At 36.0% G+C, this 26684-nt stretch overlaps 1 protein-coding gene across 3 annotated transcripts in view; it reads right to left on the reverse strand.

Annotated features, from left to right (window-relative positions):
* Window positions 1-26684, reverse strand: part of MYO6 (myosin VI) — a 114676-nt gene that overhangs the window by 50421 nt on the left and 37571 nt on the right. For all 3 annotated transcript variants that reach the window (XM_061989561.1, XM_061989559.1, XM_061989560.1), the window contains exons 3-11: window positions 24012-24081; window positions 17490-17563; window positions 15290-15419; window positions 14176-14281; window positions 12302-12357; window positions 9993-10090; window positions 8021-8185; window positions 3456-3536; window positions 668-848 (exon numbers count right to left, since the gene is read on the reverse strand). In XM_061989561.1, coding sequence (XP_061845545.1) covers window positions 668-848; window positions 3456-3536; window positions 8021-8185; window positions 9993-10090; window positions 12302-12357; window positions 14176-14281; window positions 15290-15419; window positions 17490-17563; window positions 24012-24081 — 961 coding nt within the window. The remainder of the gene's footprint in view (window positions 1-667; window positions 849-3455; window positions 3537-8020; window positions 8186-9992; window positions 10091-12301; window positions 12358-14175; window positions 14282-15289; window positions 15420-17489; window positions 17564-24011; window positions 24082-26684) is intronic.

Raw genomic sequence — 26684 nt, forward strand, 5'->3', positions numbered from 1 at the left:
TTATCTTTGCCACTATAGTTATATTTGTAGCACATCCAGATCAGGAGTTTCTTCAGTCCTTCAGGAATATATGGGTAGCAGTTCTCAACTCAACAGAGGCCGATTTCAGTATTAAGGTAAGAAATGACCATTCCCAAAATACTCAGTGCCTTTCCTCAGCTTTCCTGCACATTCTGCTTCCAAGTCCCATCTATGCTCATACCCACTCATCTTGTGAGTGGCATCTTAAAATTGCAAAGCAAAAACTTAGGTAAATGGAATGTTTTTTCCTCACCGTTCAAAAAACTGACATGATGGTAATTTTGGAAGCCAAAGAACATAATGCCTTTCCCTACAGATGGAGTCAGCAATTTCAAGATGTTTTACTGACATTAGCAAGCAGCTGGACTCCTAAAAATTGTCTCTTTCCTGTATATCGAGCTCTCTACTGCAAAATTTCTTGAACAATTCCAGTGAGAGCCTGTTTGCTTTCAGAGCATGTAAAGAAGTGCAACTTTAAAACAAACAGGTAAATTTGACTGCAAAATGGTGTGAATTAAGAGTGAATTACCCTTGAACAGAACACAAGGCCATTTTCTAAAGCAATAATTCCCATGGAAAAGAACTATCAGTAATCAAGAGACATTTTCAGTATTTTTTACAGAAAACAATTTATGCTTCATCTAACCTGAAGTGCTCCCAGCTTCCTCAAAATCAATATTCCCAAGGTGAAGGACGCCAGCCACTACTCTAAAAAGATCAAGTTTTTCTGCATCATCTAGTCCAATCTTTTTCATTGCTGTGCACATTCTGTTGAAATCTCCAAGATCGTCTAAGAGTGGATCCTTCAATGAACCTGCTTTGAGATACTATAAAACAAGGTAAACAAAAATACAATGAGTGACTGAAGAAAATGTCAGCAATTATAACCAGACAAGACTAAACCATAACAAAAAGCATGCATAACCCAAACTAAGTAGAAAGATATTAGAGCTCTTCATACAATAGAGTAAGAACCCTCATTTGCTTTAATTTATTGATACTTCAAAAGCATGATCTTCAAACTTCAACTTCAAAGCAAACTTCAAACTATCTTAAGAAGCTGGAGAGCGTGACAGCTAAGGACAGGGGAAATCAAGATAGTGAGTAGTGGAAAGGAAGCCATCTAAGCACTGTTATTGAGGAGTGCTTCTCGCCCCTAGGAGTTGAAAGAAGACTGAGATCCTTGTAATAAGACAACAGAAAGCTTGATAGGACACGGGAAAGGAGGACAGGACAAATCAGAACTGGAAGACTTATCCCTCCCAACCACATTCATTTAGAGAAATATACTTGATAACGTTTGCTGGTAATTATGCAACAATTGTTTGCAGTGTTCTTTGAGTTAAAAGAATACCAGCTAGGTTTTAAAATATCAATTTAAGATTTGGCTGGTTTTCCTAATACATAGAAAGTCCTTTTAATTGTTAACAGTTTTAAATGGTAGATAGTAACACATCTGCATGCAATTGAGAGACTAACTGAACATGCACAGACTGATCTAAGGTTTTACAATTACTTCAAAATGTTTCCATATAAAATTAAAAATTAACTTTAAATAGAAGCCTTGTTAACATCAAATAAGCCAACATGATTTTTATCAAAACAAAACACCACATGCATTTGAAAAATTCACTTCACACAACATTTAGACACATCAATAAATTTAAACTACATCTTAATTATGTAAAATGGATCACCTCATCTTCCTGATAAGGAAAACACAAAAATAATTTAAGTATTAATTGACAATTACAACTACTTTTATTAGAATTTAAAAAAATAATATTTTTCATAAAACAATAAAGCAAATATTAAATTTCTGATTTTAAAACCTGAACAATGCAATATATTTCCTGAACAATGCAATATGTTTCCTTAGTCTAGTCACTAGACTAAGTTCTAATATCATTGAAATTTGATCATTTATTGCACCTTTAAATTGATGTGGCTGCAGCCTACAGGTACCATGGCATCATGTGTTCCACTGTTTTTTGTCCAGTACATATTTTCAGAGTTATTATTTCAATATGGTTCAGTTTAGACAAACACTTACTTCAAATTAAGTCCTTTAGAGGACACATTTTATGACAGAACAGATGTCTGTAAATCATATCAGTAACAGAAGATTGCATAAGTTCATCTTCTAGTAATGAATAAGTAAATTTTGGTACTTTATGCCAACATAAATTCCCAACTTCACTACAAATCTTAATTTAAGGTACAATAAGTAAACTGAGGCAAAATCTCCCAACCATCTCTTAGCCTGTATGCTTGACAAGAATTCAGTATCTTCTAGCTTTCTGCCTCAGAGTGATATCAAATCAGCATTTCTGTATCTCACTCTCCATCATTTCTGAATTTAGAAAGTAACCTGTATTCAAGCAAAAGAAACTGGCATTATGTGCTCAGTGTTGACAACACATAAACATTAGAAATCCAGGAGCACACTTTACAATGTTAACCTGAGCAAAAGAAGTATCCATAATGCCTTTCATAGCTAGGCATGAGCTACATGCTAGCTCAAGCCCAGGTTCTCAAAGGTAAAAGATAAGGCATGGTCATCCACACATAGATGCAGCTTGCCCTGCTACTGAATGTCAAGTATGGATCTGATTCAGATTTGAAATATCTTCCAGCTACACAATGAAAAAGTCATACTTCAGGTACAACTAGATGAAAATTGTATTAGAAAGCAGAGTAGAAGTTTAATGTTTAAACTCCTCCCAGTTCACATACACTGTTATTTCGGATCAAAATTCTTTAGCGACTTCCTGCAAAGAAGCTCCAAGGCTTAAATGCTACAAATTTAGGTAATTCCTGTTTTGTTTGTTTGTTTTTTAATAAAAGGTAAACGGAGATGAAACAAGAGGGAAGAAATGTTTTGAAGTTTCACACTTTCTCCCAGGAAATGCCCTGTTCTGCTGTAACTAACAGCTCATAGCAACAAAAAAAATCAATAAAGAATGCAGTGTGCTGGATATAATTGTCCTGCAAGTGAAGTTGCACTAACGTTTCATAAAACAATTTAGAACATTAGTTCGAAAATCTAGACAGTGAAAATGGTTCTGGAAAAAAACTACTGTTTCTGGCCTATTCCTAACAGCAGAAATATATTTAAAGGAAATGACAATAAAATCTTGGATTGTTGTTTCCCACAGAAGCCAAGCTGCATCATAAAGTGTTTCATTAAGTGTTACATAAGAACAAAAAGAAACAATTTTACATACTGTTCCATTTAGGATTTTCAAATGCATGTTAAAATGTATTTCTAGGACTGAACTTCAAAACCAGAGTTCTGAATATATCAGCTTTGACAGTACCCTTTTAAGATGTGTAAAATGAACATTTCATTCCACAATGTGAAGCTGTAATCATAGTTTTCAACTTTATCTGTACTAGTTAATAATACAAATTAACTGAAGATACAAACATACCTCAGGACTCTTGCGATTTTGCAAAATCTGCTTGTCTGTTTCTTTGTTAGCAAAGTATCTGGTACATCCTCGATTTAAATACTGTAACAATCAAAAAGTGGAAATGCATACTTAAAGACAGAAGGAAAATATGCTTTTATTTATGGTTCGCTCTGCATGACTTGATTTAATCATGATATGAACAGTATCCAGTATTCAGAATCCATTCCTTGAAAATGGATTTAATTTACATCCACAAAATCACAGAAATGTAAAAGTAACAAACATCTACTGAAAGCTTCTCAATTTTGACAACTAAAATGCTTTTTGACACAGTGGGATATTCATTTTGTTAAGTCTCACAATCTTTTCTTGACTCTACTAAACCTATTAATGGAGTCTGGGATTACAGAATCACGGATTCTCAAGGGTTGGAATGGACCTCAAAAGTTGATCTAGTCCAACCCCCCTGCCTGAGCAGGACCACCTAGAGTAGGTCACACAAGAACTCATCCAGGTGGGTTTGAATGTCTCCAGAGAAAGAGACTCTGCAACCCAGCTGGGCAGTCTGTGCCAGAGCTTTGTCACCCTCACAGCGAAGAAATTCTTCCTTGTATTTCTTTGGAACCCCTTATATTCCAGCTTATACCCATTGTCCCTTGTCCTATCATTGGAAAATACAGTAAAATTAGGAATAAGGCCACTAAATTTTCTGGGCTATACGTAATATCAAAGTTTACTCATATTTTCCTCACCAGTGAAATATTTCTATAGATAGTAAAAGAAATTGTGTTAAAAAACTTGAAGAGTATTAAAAGCTTGTAACACAGTATAAGCAGAAGTCTAATTCAGAATCTGGCTTCTGATATCCATCTCATTTTGTACAGCAAAGGGAATAGATGAGGCATTCAGAAAATGACTGACATTTCCCACAAAATGGGACTGCCAGCTTTTTCTTTCCGACTTCTTCAGCTGAAAGAACTCTGTCCAAAAGCTTGAACAAAGCCCTTTGTCTAATGGAAGTGAACTAATTCTTTGCTCTAGTCCACGAACAAAGAAGATGTTTTCAACAAGGTGAATACAGATAATTCTACACTTAGGTTAAAATTTCTCTACCAAAAAAATTATATTTCAAAGCATTTTTAACAGCAGAAGGAAACAAGATGACAAATTCAATACTAAATCTAAACGACAAGAAACACTCTTCAAAGTTAGCTTGGTGTTTAACAAAGTACTAGAAAGTTTACTTTATCAGCCAATGAAAATGCAAAGCACAGCATATTTTAAACACAACACATCCCTGTATTACAGTATTAGTAACATGATTCCACAAACTGGGTATGGGAAGTGAAAAGGGTCACACTTTCCAAGAAGAGCGTACGGAAAGTTATGTGACAGGTTGAGAATGTGAACCAGCATGGTACTCAATAATAATCAATGCAGGAGACATTTAGTCACTAGATAATGGCTTTCATTTGAAAGCTAAAAAACTCAAGTAAATTTACATATTAAACTTAGGAGAAACTATATTTTTAAAGCTCACAAATACACAGCTTGTATTTATGTTATATAACATCTAAATACCTTATTTCCCAGCAAAACTCTGACATTAACACCCCCAAGGCACCTAGACCTACAAGGTTCAGCACAGGGTTACCTGATCATTCTGAATTTCTGAAAACTTCTGCAGAGGAACCTAAAACACAAGCAACCAGGACTGCACACTTTCATGGGGGTGTGCTTGGAAGAGGGGTATGTAAGAAATCTGCAACTATTCATAATCCTTTGCAAAGTAAATTCACATTTCCCCAGAGGGACTGCAGGGGAAGGATGAACTAACAGAGGTAACCCACATCAGTGCTCCTGAAATTCAGACTAATGGTCAGATAGTGCAGGCAGTGGAGCCAGTGCAGTTGTCTTGGTTCACACACCCAGAGGAACTGCAGGACTAAGCCCAGGTGGCCTAATGTATGAGGAGGAGATTACAACAGATCACTTAAGCCAAAGGAAAGCAAGCCTATGGGAATGAAAAAAAGAGTAAGTTATCCTTCACCTTTTAATGTTGTTTCACTTCTGTGAAAAATGAGAATTACCTTAGATTTGAGATGGTCTGGTTTTCAAGTGGGTGTAGTTAAGAAAAACCAGGTATTGAGCAAAACACACTTCAATCTCAGAACTCAAGCTGACCCTAATTTGCACTTCAACTTGATAAGCTAAAATTGGCACAGTGGAGCCAATGCAAAACTGCATCTTCAGAGATGGATTTTTCTAAACAAAAAAGACCATTTTCTGAAATGTTTCTGAATGTTTTTCTTGTCAAAAAAACCCTCATTAGTATCAAAATGGTGATCAGTCATCAAATCTTGCCTAGTATAATATCATCATTTCTTATTAAAAATTGAAAGATGGTATTTCCATGAAATTTGAACCAAATTTGTTGACATATCAACAAAAAATGTGGTAAAAAAGTGACACAAGCATGACGATTCGGAGCAATTTTAGCTAAAACCTGGAGCAGCCAATGAAAATGAAGAAAACAGAAAAAACAGTCTTGACAAAAGTATCAGAATTTAGGAAGAAAATTAACCTTTATTTTTCTTCCTTAAAATGGCCTATAAAATGATCCTTCATGAAATTTTAGTGCAATATGACTAATAAACTTTAAGAATATTTATATTCCTTTCCATATCTGCAAAGATGAAAATGATCCTAAGGGTTTTTAGTTTTTAATTGAAAATATTTTTTTTAATTTAGCATGCAGAGTGGATCTTTCACATGCAGCAAGGAACTAAGGATTCAAATAAAGCAAGTAAATTCAAGTAAAGCAATAAATATTCTTAATGGAAATGAAAGTACCTGCTGCAAACTTAGCAGAAGAAAAAAAAAAGTCAGTGTAATAAGGCTGATGTGACTGTAAACTGTAAATGAAACAGGAAAGCAAGTGCCTTCTGTAAAGGCACTCAGGCTGCTCAGTACCATACTGCAGCAGTCTAATTTTAAGTAGGTTATAATTCTGACCTTGACATCTACAACCTTGTGTGCTCTCATGAGCAGAGCTTTTGATTAAAAAAAAAATCCCCAAGAATGAGCACACAGTGTATTCAGTTCCAAAATTAAAAATCTATTAACTTCAAGAAATAAGTTTTGGGAAAGAGGCTGCATAATAAACCTATAAATATGGAGAGTTGTTCAAGACTTTAGTTTTAAAATATACAAGAGAATATTGCATAGAATAACTGCACAGTAAAGAAGAAAGTCTTGAAAACCAGCTCCATACTGCATAAAGAATAAATAGTGTTGGGTTCAGTATTGCGTTTGTTGGGTGTTTCAAAAGAAAAGCTTTCCTTCTAGAGAACAGAAGCAGTTCGTTCTTAGCAAGTATTAGATTAAATTTCCATGACAGAACTGAGTACAAATAGATGAACTATAAGGAGGCACAAACTAAATATTGAAAGAAATAATATGGGTCTATAAAGGTCCCTAGGAACGCCTTTGAAGAAGGAAGGAAACTTGTCCTAAAATACTGCCATGGCTTTTACAGAGCAAGATCATCTAGATACCACAGTACAAGTGTATAACATGCACAACATGGAACTGCAGCACTGTGCCCACTTCCTGGCTTATCAGTGAACAGAGACTGATTTGGCCAAGGCAAAAGGCAACCTGTCCAGTGACCAGTATACACCCAGCCTTCCCCACAGTGACTGCACTTAGGGCTCACCCATGCAACCACTGCTTTGCACAAAAGTAGTAGGACCTTTGTATCTTTAGGACTTCTAGCCCTCTACTGAAGTCTGATGAAACTGCATATGAAAGATTTTGGGGAAAGTAACAGATAAGCACAGTCAAGTTTTCTTTCAAAAACCAAGTATGAAAATACACAAACAAAGAAAACAATCAACACAGCAACATTTGTTAGCAGTGCTCCTCACACCAAGGAAGTCTAAAAGGATTACAGACAATTAATTTATGTCCTTGTAATTCCCACATACTCTTCAATGTTGTAGTCCAAAACTGTTCAAACCCACAGCAGGGATTCGGCCTGTGTATTTTAGAAATACACAAGTTGTTTTTCCCTGAGATTTCAAGCCAAGCATAAGCCAAGAAACAGTGATAGATGGAGGCAAATGACAGAACACAAGCAAACAACTGACCAATATTTACCAGTAGGATTTGATTTTACAGTATTTTTCTTTTCAATGCAAATCAACAAAGCATATGGTGACATTTACATGTATTTACAGTTCAAGTGTGATTATCAAAAGGAAAAAAAACCAAAACTAAGTAAAACCTAACAATAACTTTATATATTATTAAATATGAGCTATAAATACAATTAATAATAAAAAATGTCATAAACATTATATATAGGATTTCTCAATCTTAAGACATGGATAAAAAGTAAAGGAAATCTTCCACTAAGGAAAAATGGCAGGCAGCTTTATTTCAGCACCAAATAGATTTAACAAAAAATATTCTAATTTTTGTAAAAGCAAAAGGTCTGGCAAAGATAATAAACGGTGATTTCTATATGAAAAATCCATGTATGGCAGTATGAGAAGCTTTGCAAACACTCTGATACTCACCCTAAAGTTGTCAGGAGAGCTAAGATATAGTTTTTCTCTAATGTCTTCTGGAGCACCAGCACAAAGCCTGTAAAAGATATGATAATTCCTCTCTTCTTTGCCTTGCACACAGATCCTAGATTTCTCCAGAAGGTAATGTGATACAAATCCACCAACCACCGAGTTCTAGAAGAAAGAAATAGCATACTGATTATCTGAATATTTTTTATATTTATTTGAGATTCAAGTTTTCAATTTACATTTGTCTGATCATGGCTCACTCCACAGACACTGCTCCAAAGATGATTAAAACATATCCATACCTAATATATATTAAGCTTCAAAAATAAACTATTGCCTTTACTATAACTTCTCCCCCAGGCTCATGTATTGCATATATTCCTCTTGAAAAATGGTGTGCTTCACCCCAACAAGTAGATAACCTTGGCAGAATTCCGGTAGTTCCTGCAAAGACCACTGCTACAGCCACCCTTACACTTGGGCAGTAGTAAGTACCATTACCATGCTATTACAACCTTTCCTAGTTGCATTTCACTGAGACTCTCGCACAGGAGAAGGAAGGGTTAAAATGAAAGAATACATATTTGGGCAACATGTTAGGCAGACTACTTAGGAGTGAACAACTTAGTTCAAACACTTGCACTTCTTTTCTGAGATGGAAGTCTGGCACAGATTTCATGAGGCATTTCTAATCTGGCCTATGATAAAAATTCCCTGTGCCTAGACAAATCTTGACAGCCAGGAAATTCCTGAGCTTATGGTCATTACAGCAAACAAGAAGGACGTACTGACTGACATATTTGACTATGGTTATGCAATCATTGACTCAATTAGGAGACCCTGGTTTGTTATCATATTGCTTTATGAGAAACCAGGCCTAATAAGGTCACCACAAAGTGAAGTCTTGTGAAGTATGAAGTCTTATTAAAAAAAAGGTCTCAAATAAACAGGCTGATCTTACACGGGAAATTTGGAACAGTCTTATAAGCAATTTTTGAAGATATTTTGAGTGCTATTTGCTTCAGCTGAAGAAATTAATCTGACATCATATAAGTGTTGATAAATAATTTCACAGAACATGAAGTAGAAATTCAGGTGCTTTCTGTAAGTTTATTAACATGAACTGGACCAACATACAAAGTAATGTAGGTATTTTGCTGTCTAAATTATTAAGCAAAGATCTGAAGTTTAGTTGCAAAACCAAGGGATGAAAACTTAGGAAAAAAACACAAGCTGAAGACCAGATGATAAGCTTAAACTCTGCAGAAAGGAACTCCAAGAATTTTTTCTTTACTTCCTCTGCCAGAAAGATGAGCAGAGAGAGATGTATATAACCTCCACAGGAATTGCTAAGACAGGTCCTCAACTTGGATAGCCATGGAATCATCCTTAATTGTGGAATGTGTGTACACATATGCTATCCAAACAAAAATACACCCAAAGAAACTCTTTTCATAAGCTACACAGTGAATAGTACACCCAACAAAAAGCAATTCCATTACTTCTGTCACATATATAATATTAATGTCAGGTCACAAAATTACACAGAAATACATAAAAACATCAATAAATCATTCAAACTATTAAAGCATTAAAATATGTTTATATCTGTTCATACCTAATAGACAACTCACACTTATTTGTGCCGTTGAAGGAATGAATAAATACTTCACAGCAAGTTAGTTTTTCTTTAGGTATGCTTTTTTTGCAATGAAGGGAACTATTTTTATTCTTTTGTGGATGGAAGCAATTTTCCTACTGACTTGACTCACTGTTCTCCAGAAGTGACACAGTACTGTGTGGCTTCGGTTTTCCCTTCCAGTTGACAGAATACAAATCAAATCGGTAACACTAGACAGTAGCTATTTGCTGCAAGATTAATAAGCCTGTTCAGCCTGTACTGCCAGTTTAGCATTTCCATTTTATGGACAAAAAAAATTATCACTGGTTATCTGTAAGAAAAGTCTGGTACCTTCTCATTGAAGTGAATTTCAACAAATTTTCCAAAACGACTGCTGTTGTTGTTGCGAACAGTCTTTGCGTTTCCAAAGGCTTCTAATAGAGGATTTGCTGTTGAAAAAGTTTATATTCATATTTTTTTTAATAAAGTACCACAAGATGGAACAAATATATACAAATTATTCAGTGAACTTATTGGGAAAATGACTTGAAAGTTAAAGGAAAAAATATTACCTGTCAGGAAAAAACAATTTTGCAAATAGTGCTGGATATAATGTGGTGCAACTTACGGTGTAGCATGACACTACAAAGTATTTTAATTGATACTGTAAGAAATTCATAGATAAACACTGAAAATTATCCAGTGACATTCTTCTACTGCAAGGACATAAATAACCAACATATAAACTATGCAAGACAAGACACGATTTGACACTCTCCAATGAGTTGTTATTCATAAAATCTGAACTACCCACTTAACCCAAAGATAAAAATGCCACTTAAATGTCATGCATGCAACATGTTCAATTGATTAGAGAATTAAAAAATAAGGTATTAGAAGAGTGTGTTCGTTTCAAAAACAACTTTAAATTGTCCTTTTAAATTAGGTCAATTAAGTGATTTAGTGATTTTTTTTTTTTACTGGCTGCTGTTTTCAAGGACCTTAAAGCCATATAGCAAGAGCAGTAGCAATCTAATGCATATATATATATATATATATTTATGTATATATATATATATATATATATAAACATCATACACAGTTTAAGTAGCCTGAAGATACTCAGTAGCCATGAAACACAAGGCCTCTGAAAAAAACTGCATTTTACTAGCTCTGCAGATCAAAGAAAACCAATTTACTGGATAGTGCAAACAGTAAACAACTCAAAATATGTGCAAGATTTTTTTCTATATAAAAAAACCTGCATTGAAAATTAAGTGAGTAGAAACTCAGATTTAAAACTCCACTAACAAGTATCTACAAATCCACTCCTACAAAAATAAAGAATGAAGGAACAACTACAACGGCTGCATAAAGTAAGGATGATAATGCATCATTTAGTAGGACAACATCAGCATTCACTAGTCTGTTTCACCTAGATTTTCTTTTTTTATATACTTAAAGCTTATGAAAAGGCAAAGATGACTTTCAAAACTGACTTCTCAAGAGACCTTTCATAACTATTCAGATATTTTATGTAGTATTAATAGTTTTAAAGGAAATATTAAAAATAAAAAGAAATTACTAGAGGTCTTTCAGATAGGTTAAAAGTTCCTCTGGTAATGTCTATGCTGTAAGCATGCTCATTAAAATTGTACCTAAAAACTTCAAAATACATGCATCAGATGCTGGTTTAGAATAAAAAACCCAAACTCTTCTAAGAATATCTACAAGTACCAAATAATTTTGTGGCATACTACATCAGGCACGATCCAGCTCTTGGCCACTTTCTGAGTTCCTTTAGTGGATTTTACAAAGGTAAGCAAACCTAGAGCAACAAGAGACTAAAGCTTGCAGTATTTCTCTTCAATAATCTAGTGGCTCAAATTTGAAAACAGAAAAAAATTAAAGCAAAAGTAATTTTTTTTTAAGAAAAAGACAGACAGTAATAAAATTGTGACAGAAATCTACTGTATGCCTTAGAGAAAAACTGACATGTGAGGCATTATTAGAATGGCTATGGGTTGGTTGGTTTTGAAGTATTTACGTTTTTTCCAAAAGTTCTTTTCTGTTCAATTAGGAGGTGCATGCAACATTAAAGACGCTCAACTGAATAATCAACACGGTCTCTTCTGACCTTGTTTTGGAGTCTATAACAAAGATAGACAGAATGAAAGTGTTCATCTGAATTATGCGCCTTCTGACCAAAAAAAAAAGACATAACGGAAAAGTGACCCAGAACCCTAATTTAAAAGAACTTTCCTGCTTTATCTGACTTTGAGAACTTTATGATGATCAGGAATTTTTCTTTCCTGCTACTAACAGATAATAATGAGAACATAATCTTGTCCTTGCAGATTTCACACAGCTTAAAATCCAATATTGAGGATACACGTGTGTGAAGTTAAACTGAAACACACACTTAAAGATTTTCTAAATAAAGGACTGTATGACACTATACTGACTAAAAATAAAGTGAATCACTAATACAAACATGTTTTCAGAATTTAGGATCCAGGTAAACAACCAGAAATTATGCCCTTGGAAGCCTGACAGTATTTCCATCCTAGCTTTCATTTAGTCACTGTTGATTGACACTTCAAATCTGGAGACAAAATTAAAACACTGAAACTTTAATTCAATGAAAGAAAATTCAATACCTTCTACAATTCTATCATCGATATCTTGGCCAGAACCGTAGGATTCTGTCAAATATCTGTAAAGCAAGATTAAAAAAATCAGTATTTTTTCATGGGTGAGGTTACTTCAATTCAAAAGGGTTTAGAAAGGCTGTGCACCATACCTACTAACCATTTACTAAAGGGAAGGCATATTGGTTTTAAGTTCCAAACACCCATATCTTTTAAAAGAAGTGCAGTTTGACTTTTCTTTTTTGTTAAAATAAAAATACTCTTGCAGACTTCAGGTGTTTTTTTCAGCACCTCAACACGTTAGAAATTTCTTTTAGACATGCATACAGAAATTATACTTTTGTACAAATATAAAGGAGCTATTACTGCACTATATGTATTTATTAATAATCTTAATAAACACATAAGGTTTCATCTGTATTTCCCAAATTAAAGACCATTACCATGCATAGAGATTCTGTGTTCATAACTATTAGTGTTAATAAAAATCCTCCATGGAGACGGTGAGATAGGAAACTGCAGGTGCATAATTAAGGTAAAATTCAATTTAGCAATTGAAGAAAGAATATGAAAATAAATACACAAAGCTTTTTTTTTTCTTCCTGCACACAGGGTTTGCTTTCTGGAAAAGTCCAAGTAAATCTGAGATGAGTTAAAAACCCCAATTTTAGGAGCACTAAAAGAGCTTTCTGATTACCTAAGAGAAAAACCTTCCTGCTTTTAAAACTCAACAATGCTTTGTACACAGACTTATGGGGGCAGATGGTGGGGAGAAGCAAGAGTAATGACATTTGGCTGCTGTGTAATCAGAACTTCCTTTGCTGAGAATCTTAAGAATAACCTCCTTTGAGAGCATTCCTCATGAGATCCTCTCCCAATACCTGCAGTCTTCTTTTACACTTAGTAGGACCAAAGTTAGGATGTACCCTGTAAAATCATTAGCGGCACCATGCAGTAATTCTTACAGCTATCAAAAGGTTGTAGCGACAGACATTTCTTCATGAAGGCCATGACAATTCTTTATGGGATGTAGAAGATAACACAACTACTGTACATAAATACTAGAGAATATATAATGTCAGGGAAAGGGGAATTGAAGATATAAGCAGGGAAACAAGGACAAGGCAGGAAAGAGAATGTATTCACACTGCCTGTACTGTGCTTCCCTGGACACTCAGCCCACCTATGATTTAATGGGCCAGTGCTCTCCAGTTACAGTGTTCCAGAATGACATAAAGCGATGAAGTATAATGCAAATATGGTAAGAAATATTAAACAATCCTAGAAAAGGAAGCAAGGCTGACACATATGAGCAATATGGCCTCCACATGGTTTAATTTACTTGACTTAGTATCAATCATACATGAACTCAATGAATAAATGAATCCTGTTATTCAATCTAGTCAGTAAACTAGGGTAAAAACATTTTCCAGAATCTCTGCAGTTATCTCAAAATCAGGTTTAAAAACCCCAAATACTCATGCAAACTGAAAAAAACTAAAACAGAAACAGTAAAAACAGAAAAATACATTTATGGTAAAAAACAACATTCTCTTCCAAGACAGTTAAAATGCTTAGCGATGTTTTTATCTACCACAACACCAGATGTGCAATACCAAAATGACTGCATCATAAACCATAACAGTTACATGATGTCACTACAACTGAGTTAAGGTTTCTGTATGGAGCCATTTTTGTATATTGTCATGTCAGCATTTAAATTTAAACAATGAATTTCTTGTATTAAAGTGAAGGTAGAAGCATATATGTATCTTATCGAATTGTGTCTTAACCCTTCTTTTTAGTTTGTTCTGTCTGCATGTCAGCCAAATGCATCAACATAAAAGACATTCACAGAATAACTTTGGTCCAAAAGCACAAACCTCAAAACAAATTTAGTGTTTTCTGTCTTGCCAGCTCCCGATTCTCCAGACACTATGATGGACTGACTCATCTTGAGCACTTTCATGTCACGGAATGCTTTGTCAGCTGAAAAAGAACAATACATTAAACATGACAAAAAATTAATATTTGGGAGAACTGAAAGCATAAAGTAAAGCGACAATGCAAGAATTAAAATGTAACATTTTCAGAAATAAAAAGTAACAGTTAAATGTTTCCTTTTAATTTATTATAATTTATGGAATTCCATTATTTGTAGAATTTATTATAATTTATTAACTATAGCTGCTCAGCCTTCAACAGAGGGTCTTTGAAAAGAAAGAGCTACTCAACAATATCCAGACCAAAAAAAAGCAGAAACCATCACCTAGAATCTTGAATTAAATGTATTTATAATACAGTAACCAATCTTACTTTAATATATTTTTTTTAAAAGGAAGCTTTCAGTAGTACTTTGTAGCAAGTAACACTTGAGACAAGGAAATGTGGGTTATCCAACATGTACTAAAAACCCAGCTATTTATACTTTTCATTACAACGCAAAAAGCAACACGGTGAGGCAGCTTTTGACAAGTCCCATGTTAATTTGTAGTGTCCAGTTTGTGTTTTTTTCCTAAAAAACAACCAGACTGAAACAATGTTTATCCCATTCATAACAACATTTAAATGTACCTTCTGTCTATAGCACATATACATAAAAAGAAACAATGCACATGTTCTGACAACATAATAAAAAGCAAAGGAAAACACAATACTGAAAAACAGTGCCAATCACAGTGAAGTCATTCTTCACTTACAAAATACAAGTGGGGTGGTTATTTTCTTTCCTTTTTTTTTCTTTTGATGATTGTAAAATATATTTAAACTGCTTAGACATAAAATAATGGAGATGTAGAATAATCCTAACAAGGTTGCCAGGGTTGCTAATAGCCAAGTTCTTCCAACTGCATACCATTTGCAATTTTAGGAAGCGGTGGTTTTATTTTCCTAATATTGTTGAAGCAAATTAATTACTGCTACAGGTAGCAATTTATAGACAAATGTAAAGTATTTAATGATTGTTTTGTAGAAGACAAATACAGGCTCGATACATACCAATAGCAAACACATGTGGTGGCAGTGTTCCAAGCGATCTACCCTGGTACTTTTTAATAGTATCTGAAGAATAAAACTTCGGTATATCAAAATATGGATTCACTGCAATAAGAATGTTGGCTACATAGGTCTGTGAAGAAAACAACACCAAACCATTACCTGCTATCCAGCCAACTGGTTAACAGCAATTTTATATTATTATAGAAGACTACAACTTAAGTATTGTAAATTACATTTACAATTCTCTCCAGATAATGCAGATACAAGAAGGGATCTATTTTCAGAGTTCCTCTAATTATCTTCTCAGCACATCTATGAAATTCTCATGGGAAAATTTCCTAACTACTGAGCTGTGGAGAATGTCCTGAATTTGACCTTTCTCACAATCTCTTTTTAAATTATTTCCTATTGTCCGAGTTACTGGATCAAGGATAGGACGCAACAACCTCCTCCTCAAAAGTGAAAAAAATAAGCTCCTGCCCAACATAACACACTCTCCTCCCGTGCGGAGGATAATTTTTCAGTATCTAATGGAAGCAACTCAGCAGGAAGGATTGACAAGATCCTTTCTGGGAATATGCACAAACCAGGCAATAAAAGCATTCAGCCAAGAAAAATTAGCTATGGCTCCTTCCACAGCAATAAATACAGAATGCAAATGTTCTCTCACAGAGAAGGAAATTGAGAAGAGTCTCGAGCCAGTACTGCTTTTTATCTTTCCATAGGATAAGGAAGACAGAAGATAAGTTTTTTCAAGGTTTCTGAAAAAAAAACTTTCATAGTTTGATCATAATGGCCAGATTATATACAAGGAAGAATAGATGTGTGAATCACCAAAAAATGCACATTTGCAGGAGAATGTCTGAAGAAAATCAGATAAACCTTCAGCTTGAAAAATTTACTTGGTTTGTTGTTACTAAGCATATACCTAGAAAACTGGAATTTGGACCCTATTTTGATACATTGATAGAAGGTTGGATCACATACACGAATTTTCTTGGATATTTCTACTTTCAGCATTTATTTAACTAAGGAAAACATTTCTTCAAGAGCTGCAAGTACTAATATTAGTCTTCCTTTCATTAACAGGACAAATACCATTAACCAGCATTAATCAAAAAGGAAAAAAAGTCATTGATTCAATCTATATCAAAGTTAGAAGAGAAAGGTACTTAAAAGAGAAATTAAACTTTTCTTTCTCTCTTTTTTTCCTCCAGGAAATATGTACACCCAGGACAATATATTAGCAGTACCTGTTTACAATGCAATAAGGCTTTATGAACCCAAACACACCACACTACCTCATAACCAGTTCAGGCTTCGTATTTTACTTCCCTGGGTAGTTCTTGGCAGTTTGGAGTGGGTTTTTTGCTATTATTTTTTTCCAGAACAGTATTGAAATGGTCATATTTTATCTATTTATTTTAAAGTCAGTGCTTGATCATGAGCAATAAAGAATTTACAGCTATGAAAAGTTAACTGCAACAAAGGTAAACAACTCTATCTTCTATACCTTCTTTTTAAAGATTTCAATTTATTTTAGAACAGTATATTCATGCAGAAGTTGATTATTTTAACAAAGACACTCAGAAATGTACAACTGTTTTGTATTATCACTAGCCAGCTCTCTATTAGAATTTTAGAAGAAAAAAAAAGAGAAAGAAAGAAAACTCTTTCTTTCTTCTGTTTCACAGCTGTCAGTGTCCAGGCAGATGGTAAGGACAAAATGTAATTTAGTCAGAATTCATTAAGTACAATTAGGCAATTTGATAGCAATATAAAAGATTAAGATGGACACCTGAGCTCGAAGGTGTCAAAGAGAGCACCTGTTTGCTTCGTTCAAAAATAATGAAGAAAGAAAACCATCTTTGTTAACGGCTACTCTACTGGGGAAGCAAGTTACCTGTAGGTTCGAACAGACCTTTGTGAAACAACATTGTGGTATGGTTGCACATGAACAGTCATGTAAAGAAAAATCTGGTCTGCCTGGTAAAAATAGGTCACATTAATGTGATTAATGTGATTCAGATCTCAAACAAGGTATAATGTCCAAAACAAATGTTTTGAAAAGGCCTAAAATCTCCTCCAGTGATACATTTTTGTTTAGTTTCTGCTATACAAAAACATAGAATTGGAAACACTTGGTTTGCTGAGTTTTTTGAAAGGACATCTATCATTAAACTGTTGTTATAATACTTACATAAATTCTGTCCTTACTGTACCGAACTTTGATATTGTGAAGGAGAGTGGCCTCATTCAAATACATAAGGGAACCTGCAAGTAAAAGACAATTATACACCATTAAGAGTTCAGGACTATTTCTGTGTACAGATGAAAAACTAAATCTCAGAACTAAGGAGAATTTTAGTTACCCTCTCCTTGGTTATGGTTTAATCCTATCAATCATTTTTTTAATACCATCTTGATGCAGAACTGCTGACTCTAAATACATTTTAAAAAACATAGACCTGCTCTTTACTGCACAACTGGACTTACAGAAAGCTGCTGAACAGTCTCCTGACTCCAGGAGTCTCAACACAGGCTCCGCTCAGCATAAGCTCCCTTTTATCTGCCTCACACAAACACCTCTGTCCATCCTAGCCTATAAGTGCAGAAACCTACCAAAATCCCCAACATTAGCTGTTGCCTCCCTTCCTTACAGTTCCCCTCTCCAATCTCAGCAACACTGTCCTCAGGGTAATGCCACCTGAGGTTTAGAATCACTGTTGGCTCCTAGTGATTTTTAGATGTTTACATTCACCAATTCAATCAGGAAATACTGTCTAAAGGCAGGACTGGGCACCTTTGCAACACCAGGCACCAGCACAATCTTTCATGTTTCAATTCAGAATTTTATCACTACTAGGTCTCTTCAAAGAAACTGCTAGGAGGAAAAAAAAATGTTAACACAACAAAACCTTGCTTTATTTTTCTCCTTAGCTTGTTAATATAACTCAATCGACTCTGATGAAGTGTTACAAGGTGATGACTGAAGACAGCGGGCACTCCCAGGAAGCTTCAGACTGTATGGGTTCACATTCTGGCAAAGCTCGTCCTTGTTTTCAAATAGAAAGTACTGGAAAGTGTTAGCAGCCTTAATTAACAATGTTAAAAACATTAACCCCAAATCAACTGAAGGCACTACTTGTTACACAGCCTCTGTTTACAAATCATAGAATCACAGAATGGTAGGGGTTGGAAACCATCTCTAGAGATCATCTAGTCCAAGCCCCTTGCCAAAGCAGATCCACCTATATCAGGTCACACAGGAATGTGTCCGGGTGGGTTTTGAAAGCCTCCAGAGAAGGATGATCAATCCTCATTTTCTTACCACTTAAAATTCAAGTGCACAACACTATTTTGTCAAGGTACAACTGACTGACTACCATATTGATAAACCTTACAGTACTAGTGCCACCTAAAAAGTTGTGTACATCTGACTACCATTGATGGAGTGAGTACCGTGCCTGCAACAAAACTGCTACCCTACACCTCACATGAGGGCCATATATAATGACAAAGTTGTTTCTGAAGTTGGGACAAGTTGGACCAATGCTCTGTCTCAAGTGCTCCAGCAGAGAAAAATGTATTCCAACTTATTTACACGAATGTGCAAGAAAGGCTGTCAGTCCTTATCACCTGAAGTCAACCTGTCCAGCCACCTCATCCTGCAAGGATGACTGAAGCTCAGTAAGCAGCTCCTTCCATGCTTCTCTTGTTGAAGCAAAAGATACTGACAAAGCATAATGGGAGCTTCTCAAGTGCATCTGTGTTTTCATTTTCAATCTTTACCCTTCTGCAGTGAACTGAGGAGCAGTTCTGTCTTCTACTACCTACATGAGATCAGCCTGAAGCAAAGGTAGATTCAGCAGCCATTTGCAGCCTCTCTTGAGCCTGAGTAGCCTCACTGAATAACAGCCCTTCCTTCCATGGCATGACTGAATACAATCCTGCTTCAAACAGTTGAGAAGTGTGAACAACCCAAAAAACTTGCAACTTCTGGGCTGTTCAGAAGTAGCCATCCTCCTCCAGAAAATCCCTTGCATGCACATCCCTGTGTTGACAGACCACACAAGGCAATGCTTCAGCTTTACACTGCGCAAAATCTCCCTGTGAATCACAACAGCCTTTACACTGGGCCTGTTCACAGTACCTGTATGAAGCAGCAGGCTGGCCCTGTTCACCCTGGCCTTTCCCCTGCCGCCCCAGCAGGCCTACCTTGACCACTGACCATGCAGCCACTGCTGCGTGATGCCAACAAGCACAGGCACCCAGCACTGCACAGCAGGATTCCTCCTCTTCCTCCTCTCCAGCCACATTTTGGCTAAGAAAATGGCGCTGGGACCACAAATTGCAGGTCTGCTTCCACAGACTGCTTTACACCTTTACCTCTTTTAACAAGGTGACATCAAGAGAAAGAGACATTACAAGGAAACAGGCCAGAAAAAGAAACTCCTGCTTGCTCTGATGAAAGTTAAAATCCCCTTTTCCCTTTACATATGCCTTGGGGCACGGGGGCATGGTGTTGACTTTTGAAGTTTGCTCATTTTTTAAGTCATTTGGATTCTCAGTATTGAGTTGAGAAACAGCTATATAGTAATTGTCTACATACACTTACAGAAACAATCCTCTCCTTTGACTATATTCTTCATAAGGACTTCTCAGGGTTTGCAGTATGTTTTAAAATAAACAGTCGTCAGCTAAGCATCCTAATAAAAACCTGGTAATTATCTAAACAGTAAAGGACTCCAGATTTCATCCCCGGTTTCCTCTTAGCAATTCCTTGTTAAAGCAGTTATACCTGCACACTTGGTGCATAATGGGATCTTGCTCCCTGAGGGAATGTCACCTTCAGTCAGGACATGCAAACTAAAGCTTATGTCAGCAACCTTCCATTGAAACAGGCATCTATATCCAGAGGCAAAGGAAGAAACCAAAGACAGATTTATGAATGTTCATATGGCTCAAGCCTAAATATAACCACTGTAAGTGCATTTAACATTTACTTATATACATGCAGAAGTTGACAGAAGTGAAGTTAGACAATGAAAGCTGGGAAATATCAGTGTCAAATTTGCTCATATTGGCTTTCCTGTGCACACAATGAGGAGTGTCTGTATGGATAATAATTAAATAATTTTGTCATGTAATTGCAAGACTCTGCAGAGCTATTTTTTTGAAGAGTATTTTCTGATACCACATCCCTCTTTTTTTTTTTTTATTGTTTTGCCCCAGAAATATTTTTTTTTAAATCCTTTACTTGCCTATAAAAAAAAAATTTAAATCTACAGATGGTAAAATATCTCAAAACTGGGGGAAGGTTGGAGGGGGCTGGAAGACAGTGTCAGTCACAAAAAAAAAGAAAGTAGATGCTTTGTCTCTGTACTGTGCTATTTGCAATATTTACTTAAAATTCACATTTGGGGAAGGTCTGTATTCTCAAAAAGCTGTCTTCTGCAGCTACGGCATTTGGGATACAGAAGACTAAGGGTGTAGAAAAGCAACATTCAGCAAATTAATTCCTAGAAGGGAGTTAATCTCTAAAGCATAAGTTGGAATGGTAAGTGTACTATTAACTAGTTTTTCGGGATTTTTCAGAACAGTATTATAAGGAGACAGTGAAAGCACTCACTATTTTTATATAAGTTCCTTCTTACAGATCAATAACACTCAACACAAATGCTCTCTGATAGAGAAAAAAAATGAACTTGGGTTTCACACATCCTGGAGATAAATTTAAACTAGTGAATATGAAGTGAGAATACGTTAGAAAAGCCTCAAAATAATATTTGAAAGAGAAATTAGAATCACAGAATGGTAGGGGTTGAAAGAGACGTTTAGACATCATCTAGTCCAATCTCCTCCCAGAAGCAGGTCTATCTAGATAATGTTACACAGGAATGTATCTAAGTGGGTTTTGAAGACCTCCAGAGAAGGAGACTCCACACCCTCCCTGGGCAGCCTGTGCCTGGGCTCCCTCACCTCAAAAGTGAAATATTTTTTTTCTTAAGTTTAAATGGAACTTTTTGTGTTCCAGCTTCATCCCATTACCCCTTGTCCTGTCACTAGATACAATAGAAAAAATGATGCCTCAACCTCCTGACACCCACCATTTATTCTTCTCCAGACTAAACAGCCCCAGTTCCCACAGTCTTTCCTCATAAGGAAGATGTTCCAGTCCCCTGATCATCTTGGTGGCCCTGCGCTCGACTCTCTCCAGCAGTTCTCTGTCCCTCTTGAGCTGGGGAGCCCAGAACTGGACACAGGACTCCAGATGAGGCCTCACCAGGGCAGAGGAGGTGGGGAGAAGAATCTCCCTTGACATGCTGGCTACACTCTACTTGATGCAGCCCAGGATGCCATTGGCCTTCTTAGCCATGAAGGCACATTGCTGGCTCATGGTTAGTTTATTATCAACCAGGACTCCCAGATCTCTCTGCAGAGCTGCTCTTCAGCAGTTCGACCCCCAGCCTGTACTGGTGCATGGGGTTGTTCCTTCCCAGATGCAGGACTCTGCACTTGTCCTTGTTGGATCTCATGAAGTTCCTCTCTGCCCCATTCTCAAGCCAATTGAGATCCCTCTGAATGGCAGCACAGCCTTCTAGGGAACCAGGCAGTCCTCCCAGTTTGATGTCATCAGCCAACTTGCTGAGGGTACACTCTGTCTCCTCATCCAGGTCACTGACGAAGATATTGAACAAGACTGGACCCAGAACCGATCCCTGTGGAACTCCACTGGCCACAGGCCTCCAACTCGATTCTGTGCCATTGATCACCACCCTCTGGGCTCTGTCATTCAGCCACCTCTCAATCCACCTCACTGTCCACTCATCCAAGCCACAATTAGTACTGGACAAAGCATTTCTAAGTTTCATATTTTACTCAGTATGCCAAAGAAGACATTTCCTCTGAGGACTGTTTTAACTTAATTGAACAGTACGTTGCTGGAATCTCTTTTTTTTTTTTTTTTCCCCATAATCTCATTCTAAATTTCAGTCTAAGGTAGCAACACATCTCAGGAAAATCACTGTGGCAGACACACAGTTTAAATGACTTTCCCTAACGATCATCGGGGGCAGAGCACACAGACAGTAGCTTGGAAAAGTTTCAAACCATGTAATGTTTGCAAAAAAAATAAACAACTGGAAGTGAAAGTACCAGCTTGGTTCTACCTTTAATGACACTGCACCATCTAAGTCAGACCACAAACCTCAGGCCTTATCTTTTTTCTTACACAGCAGCTGTAACATTTCCTGTCAAAGGATATAAATACTAACCCTTATTCCAAAACAGGAATCACCTCAACAATTTCTAAATTCTGAGCTTCTATTTCAAATTAAATACAATAAAAGACACTTTTGCCCACTATTTACAAAGTATTTTCACCAACTAGTAAACACCATAGGAAACATTTAAAAGAGTTGCCATCAGGTAAAAGACACTTTTGCCCACTATTTACGAAGTATTTTCACCAACTAGTAAACACCATAGGAAACATTTAAAAGAGTTGCCATCAGGTTTTTAAGACAGGACAGTCTCTGCAATCTGCTCACAAAGAGCAAGAGCAACAAAATATTTGTTTAAGAATAGACATAGAATAGAATAGATTCTATGATTCTATTTTCATAGAATCTTAGAATGGTAGGGGTTGGAAGGGACCTTTAGAGATCATCTAGTCCAACCCCCCTGCAGAAGCAGGTTCACCTAGATCAGGTCACATAGGAACATGTCCAGCGGGTCTTGAAGACCTCCAAGGAAGGAGACTCCACAACCCCTCTGGGCAGCCTGTTCCACTGCTCTGTCACTTTCATGGTGAAATAGTTTTTTCTTATGTTTAAGTGGAACTTTTTGTGTTCCAGCTTCATCCCACTACCCCTTGTCCTGTTACTATCTACTATAGAAAAGAGGGATGTCCCAACCTCCTGACACTCACCCTTTAGATATTTGTAAATGTTAACAAGATCACTCCTCAATCTCCTCTTCTCCAGTTCTCCAAAGGCTCCTCTTTCTCAGTTTTCCTCTGCCCTCTCCATAGATTTGAATATTATAATTTTTTTCTACACATTTAACTATAGAATATTTAACAAAACATAAGCCCTGTAGATAACACTGAAGCTTATTACACAAGTTCACCTCAAAACTTCTCCAGCACCAATTCACTATACCCGATATATGTCCAATTCACTGTAACCGATTTCCTTTTCAAGTGGTCTTGAAGAGTCCAAATTTGTGTCTCCAGTTTTCAGAGGGTTAACTTAAAATTTGTTTTCAATTATCTGTTCTTCCACAGGAATGCTATCTGAGAAACAGGTTATATGCAGGAAAGTGCTGCACAATACCTCTGCTGATAAAGCAACTAATTCTTTTGCTGCTATAACTATGTAAGATAGAGTGAACCTCCATAATGCTGAATGCAGTTGATCTTGACACAGTTAGGTGACATCTGGTATATATCTGAAGTCAAATAACAGCTGTACATGGGAATAATATGACTTCCACTAAAGTGTTCAATTGAAAACTAAAAATCAACGCACTAAATGATGTTTAAAATTGGCTTACTTTAAGAACTTTAAAGGACTAGTGGAGCTCATACATAAATTCAAGCAAAGAAGCAAAAAAAAAAAAACTACAAGGAAAAGCAGGAAGCTTGTAAGGAAACAATACTCTCTTCTACAGAGATATTTTTCAAATGCAAAGTTTAGTTTTACATTCATAAACTTACAATTATCTTCTACATCCTTTTTGCTGTCCTCTTCCGCAGGAAACACTTGATTGATTGCAGCCTGAAAAGTCTGTTCAATGATAAACATTGTTAGAATTCCATACAAATAGAAATATAATTCAAAGATGTCTGATGCAGTGGTACAAATGAGTGCACTGTAATTGTGCATGGTTTAGAATTAAATTTATACTTCATTAGGGGAAATTTTACTGTGTTACTAGATGCAGGTAAGAGCTGCTGCATTTACATTACTACATCACACTAGAAAAAAGCAGCCACTGAAATACAAATATTTTTATTGCAATAATGTTTTATGTTCATTTCAAAAATTGCATGCATATATTATTATAATAATATAAAAATAAGGATTAAATACACACAGGACACAACTTCCTCAGTTTTTCAAAGAAGTACAAAGATTAAAACTCAAATTATTAGTTCAGTCAAAGGACTGTGCTGTCATTACCATATATGCTGTTTTAAAACATTCCTCCTTAAAAGAAAAGTGTTCAGTACAGAATACCCTCTGTATCATCAAATACTGTAGCCTTGGCTGTTGCTAGTTGTTTGGGGTTTTTCTTCAATAAATCAATACCAAAGTAAAATAAGACCTTCTTTCAAGCTTTATACTTGTGTTATACAAAATAGCTATTTGTCAAGTGTTTCCATCCAACTGGAAAAACTTATAACAAAAGCAACTTTGTTCCTCCTTTATTCTCCAGAAATCATAATTTACATTGTTGTAAAAAGGAAGGAAAAACATCCTTGTGCGCACACACATTACAGCATCTGCACAAAAAAACCTATTGTAAGAAGAAGGTTTTATAATTATACTTTTTTTGTTTACTGTAGTAATAGCTTGTTTGAGCTACCTATGAATGAACAAAAACACTGTTGTACCAATTAAGCACGAAAGCCACCATGCTGCTGCAGGCACAGTCTCCTTATCCCTCTGGAAATGGAGACAAGGAGTCTAGTCTAATATTTGAAAAGGCAACAAACTGGCTTTAAAGAATGACCTTAATAAACAAACACATTTGCTTGTTTAAAGTTGTACTCGGCAAGACAGTCCCATGAGAAACACCTCCTATGAAAATTTAGGAGAAAGATTGCTTCATCTTTGCTTCAGTACAACTGACACAATATGTGAGTTCTTTTAGTTTACACCATCATGAACAGAGTAAAAGTTAGTCTCTTTGAAGTGGGAACAGTTAAAAATGTCTCGGAACTAATTGCTGCCAGTCTGAAAACAGCAAGTCTACAATATCCCTTCTCTAAAAAGTCATCACAAAGTATGCAATTTGTAGCCATAATAAATTCCACTTTGTCATCCCCTTATCAGGATCTAATGTGCAGAAAAATATGCACAAGCTTTCCTATGTGGAACAGAGCTGCTCGATGACGTTGCAACATCTGAGTGTCTATTAGAACAACTTCCTCCAAAATATCCTTTATCAGAGCTTGGTGGAGGCATGGATGACTAGAACTTCACTCACCTCAGAAAGTTACCAGCTGCTGTACAGAGATTTAGCACAGAAGAGCTAAATCCTCCACCCCCTCACTTAGAACATATCATTGTAATTGAAGACAAAATAATTTTCCCTACAAGTTTGTCAACAATAAAGGTGTTCTGTCCTTGGGTAAAGACATATTTGAACACAATACTTTCCCACATAATCACTTCCATTGTTTCAAGTACACAAAAAGCATGACTGGCTTCACAAAAATCTAACTTTCTTGTTCCTGTCTGCTAATGTGTAACTCAAGTTTAATTACTAACAAAGACAGATGTTTTTTTCATAGGAGAGAATGAACACAATATCCAGCTATTCTGTAAGACTCTTCACAAATCCCTGATACTTTAACATTTCACAGGTCTAAAGCCAGCCAAACCAGATCTATCACAGAAGAAGGAAGAAATTTCATCATGTCCTCATCACTCAGTGCTCTCATTTAAAATAAATTTCAATGGAAAAAAATTATAATTCATGCCATATAATATCCCCCATTTTCTCACTCAATGTGAATCTCAGAATCATAGAATGGTAGGGGACCTGCTTCTGCAGGTCCACCTAGATCAGGTCGCATAGGAACAGTGAATAAGTTCCTAGAGTATTTCAGAAGTGATAAAATAAATAAGCAACATAAAAACATCTGAAATCTGATGTTTTTCTGCTGCGCTTTTTTAGATCAGAACATGAAACCTAGTTTTAACTAAGTCAACAATGCATTTCACTCCTGTATGTCACAGTTGCACTACTGCTTTATGTAAAGTGATTACTTGCCGCACAGGTAAGTACACTGGCTAGATGTGCAGAGCTTCAAGTACTGACAATCAAAATTAAAAAGGAAAATGGGCAAGGTATCCCAAGTCTGTCCATTAAAAAAAAAACCACTAAATAAATTCTTTAACATGCTGTCTCATTATTTTTAAAACATTTATTGTAATTAGAAAAACTTCAGGTGTATGGTTGAAGACTTTTGCATTAAGGCATGACTTGTTTTAAGAAAATGGAGAGGTTATTATCCTTATGAGACATTAAAGTGGTCTCAGTAGGCAAAAAAGAGGGTTTAGAGGTTGTTGTAGGGGTTTTTTTTTTTTCCTCCTCTGTGTAAAGAAGCACCCCTTGAAATCCAATGGCAATCTTAACTATTCTCCCAGAAACTGGATGA

This window comes from Colius striatus, chromosome 2 (genome assembly GCF_028858725.1).
Source record: "Colius striatus isolate bColStr4 chromosome 2, bColStr4.1.hap1, whole genome shotgun sequence".
Lineage (NCBI taxonomy): Eukaryota > Metazoa > Chordata > Aves > Coliiformes > Coliidae > Colius > Colius striatus.